Source organism: Nannospalax galili, unplaced genomic scaffold, assembly GCF_000622305.1.
Source record: "Nannospalax galili isolate Female #2095 unplaced genomic scaffold, S.galili_v1.0 scaffold1654, whole genome shotgun sequence".
Lineage (NCBI taxonomy): Eukaryota > Metazoa > Chordata > Mammalia > Rodentia > Spalacidae > Nannospalax > Nannospalax galili.
The window spans coordinates 592,820-595,296 of NW_008334135.1; the positions used below are offsets into that span (position 1 = coordinate 592,820).

Sequence of the window (2,477 nt, forward strand, 5' to 3'; positions counted from 1 at the left end):
CCCTTAAAGAAGACTGACTCTTCTCTCCTAGCATCTATCAGTTCCCAATATTTTCTCAGTAGGGTTGAGGTGTCCCTTCAACTTCTCCACTTCTATGTTGATGTTTGTCTGACTTGAGCTTATGTGGAATGCTGTTCTGTGAGTTCATAAGAATAACTAACAAGCAGTGTGGATAACTCTGTTTCTTGTGGTCATCCATCACTTATGGTTTGTGGAATCTTTCTGCCCCCATTTCACAAAAATCCCTGAGCCCTGGGAGAAAGACATTTGATATAGGAGTCTATTTCAGGGATAAGCACAATGCAGGTTCTTATTCTCTGCACACTGGACAGTTGTGTCTCTCGGGTTAATCACCATTTGCTACATGAGGAAGCTTCTCTGGTAAGAGTGGAAAAATTCATTAGTCTATTGGCATAGCAATAAGTTGTTAGGAGGTGGTTTAATACTATGTCCATGTAGAAAATATTATTAGTAGGCTCTTTCCTGTGTCCAGTGACCTATCTAGTCACAGGTTTCTAGTTCTGATCACAGTATCAGATACAGACACCATCCTTTGAAGTGGATGGACCTCAAATCTGATCACAAAGTAGTTGGTCCCACACGTAAAATATGTGAAACCATTGCACCTATGGAGATATTTTGTTAGGAAAGTTCATGCTGCAGCTCACAAGATACTCACATGTTCAAAGTCAGTGATCACCCCTGTATTTTTGGTAGATGTGTAGCACCTCCCAGCACTATGAAGTGAGTTAGTAGAGATGGAAATTTAAAGTCAGTACTAGCTTGATTTATCCTAGTTTGTTCCATAATACATATATGCAGTTTCTTCAGCGGGAACTTATTTCCATGAAGTTCTTGTAGTAATGAAGGGCAGGGATGATATCCAGTGTTATTTGAGGGGCCATAGAACTCTTGGTCAACATTTTCAAAAGGGTAATTGGTTCCAGGCATTGAGGTTTTTCTTTGCATGCCTATGGTTTCTTGTAGGGACGTGCCCATCTGTTATAGAGTAATTCCTTTATAATCTGTTTATATTACATATTTGTACATATTTAAGGAGATTCTGTAGTGAAAGTTTCCATATGAATTGTTCCTGAAGACTTTAATGTTAGTTATCCCTGTCCGTACTCCCTCCTCTCATACTCCATTTCTCACCTTCCCCCATATGTATCTTGAATACTATCTCCCTTCCCAGGAGGCCTCCCTAGACCATGGCCATTAGCTGGTTTACTGAACTCTGTGGATTTTCTAATCAAAACACACATATCCATTCACCATTTCACATGAAATGTGTTAAATATAATGCTCTAACTGAAAAATAATGCTCTATGAGCCTATACATTGAGACTTGGTTTCAGAATATACACCATTAAAATGAGTAAAAAGCTCCAATCTTTGGTAAATACATATCAAAATATATATTGCAACCATAGACAATCTTTTAAATAATGTCTAAAGAATACCATTACTATATCAAACCCTACAAAAGTCATCTCTCAGAAAATATTTTCTTACCAAGTTGCCTCTTCAGAGCTCCCTTAATCTCATTATTTTTCAGACTGTAGATGAGAGGGTTCAACATGGGGATCAAAACCATGTAGAACACAGACACCACCTTATTCTGGTCGGTGGAGTAACTGGACTTGGGCATCACATAAATGAATGTGGTAGTCCCATAGTACAATGTGACTGCAGTGAGGTGGGAGGTGCAGGTGGAGAAGGCCTTCCGGCGGCCCTCAGTGGAGGGCATCTTCAGGATGGTGATGAGGATGTAGGTGTAGGAGGTGCCTATGACTAACAATGTGATCACAACTGTAGTCCCACAATAAAATGTAGTAATAATTGTGGGGATCCTGACATCTGAACAGGAGAGTTCAACTAAAGGGGTAAAATCGCAGAAGAAATGATTGATTCTGTTTGGTCCACAGAAGTTAGAAGAAAAGAAGAAAAGGGTACAGGAGGAAGCACTAAGAAAAGCACATGTGTAAGATCCTATAAACAGTTGAACACAGACTTGTGTGGACATTTTGGTTGAATAAAGCAGTGGGTTACAGATTGCCACAAAGCGATCATAAGCCATGACAGCCAGAAGGTAGCATTCAACTATCCCAAAGAAAGCAGCTGAGTCAAGCTGGATGAAACACCCAAGGTAGGAGATGGTACTCCTCTCCACTAGGAAGTTGACAAGCATATTGGGTGTGACAGAAGATGACATACCTATGTCAGTAGAAGCCAAATGGCTCAGAAAAAAGTACATGGGGTGATGGAGCTGAGGAGAGATTCTGATTAGCAGGATTGTGCTGAGGTTTCCAGACAGGGTCACCAGGTAGATGCACAGGATGATGATGAAGAGAATGAGTTGAAGGTCTGGGTTGTCTGTTAAGCCAAGTAAAATGAATTCTGTCACGGCCGTGTGGTTTCCATTCCCTAAGAAAGCCATCAGACAATGTAGTCATATCCCTCAAAATGCTGTTATG

General features: G+C 40.5%; 1 protein-coding gene across 1 annotated transcript; it reads right to left on the reverse strand.

The window, feature by feature from the left end:
* Nucleotides 1–1,489: 1,489 nt before the first annotated feature.
* Nucleotides 1,490–2,440, reverse strand: LOC103730996 (olfactory receptor 502-like). The gene has a single exon (XM_008829300.1). It carries the CDS (start codon nt 2,438–2,440, stop codon nt 1,490–1,492), a length of 951 nt encoding a protein of 316 aa, XP_008827522.1.
* Between the last annotated feature and the right edge of the window lie 37 nt (nt 2,441–2,477).

What these genes read in the sequence shown, in the direction of transcription:
- LOC103730996 (XM_008829300.1), bottom strand. Translation starts at nt 2,440, where the DNA reads ATGGCTTTCTTAGGGAATGGAAACCACACGGCCGTGACAGAATTCATT.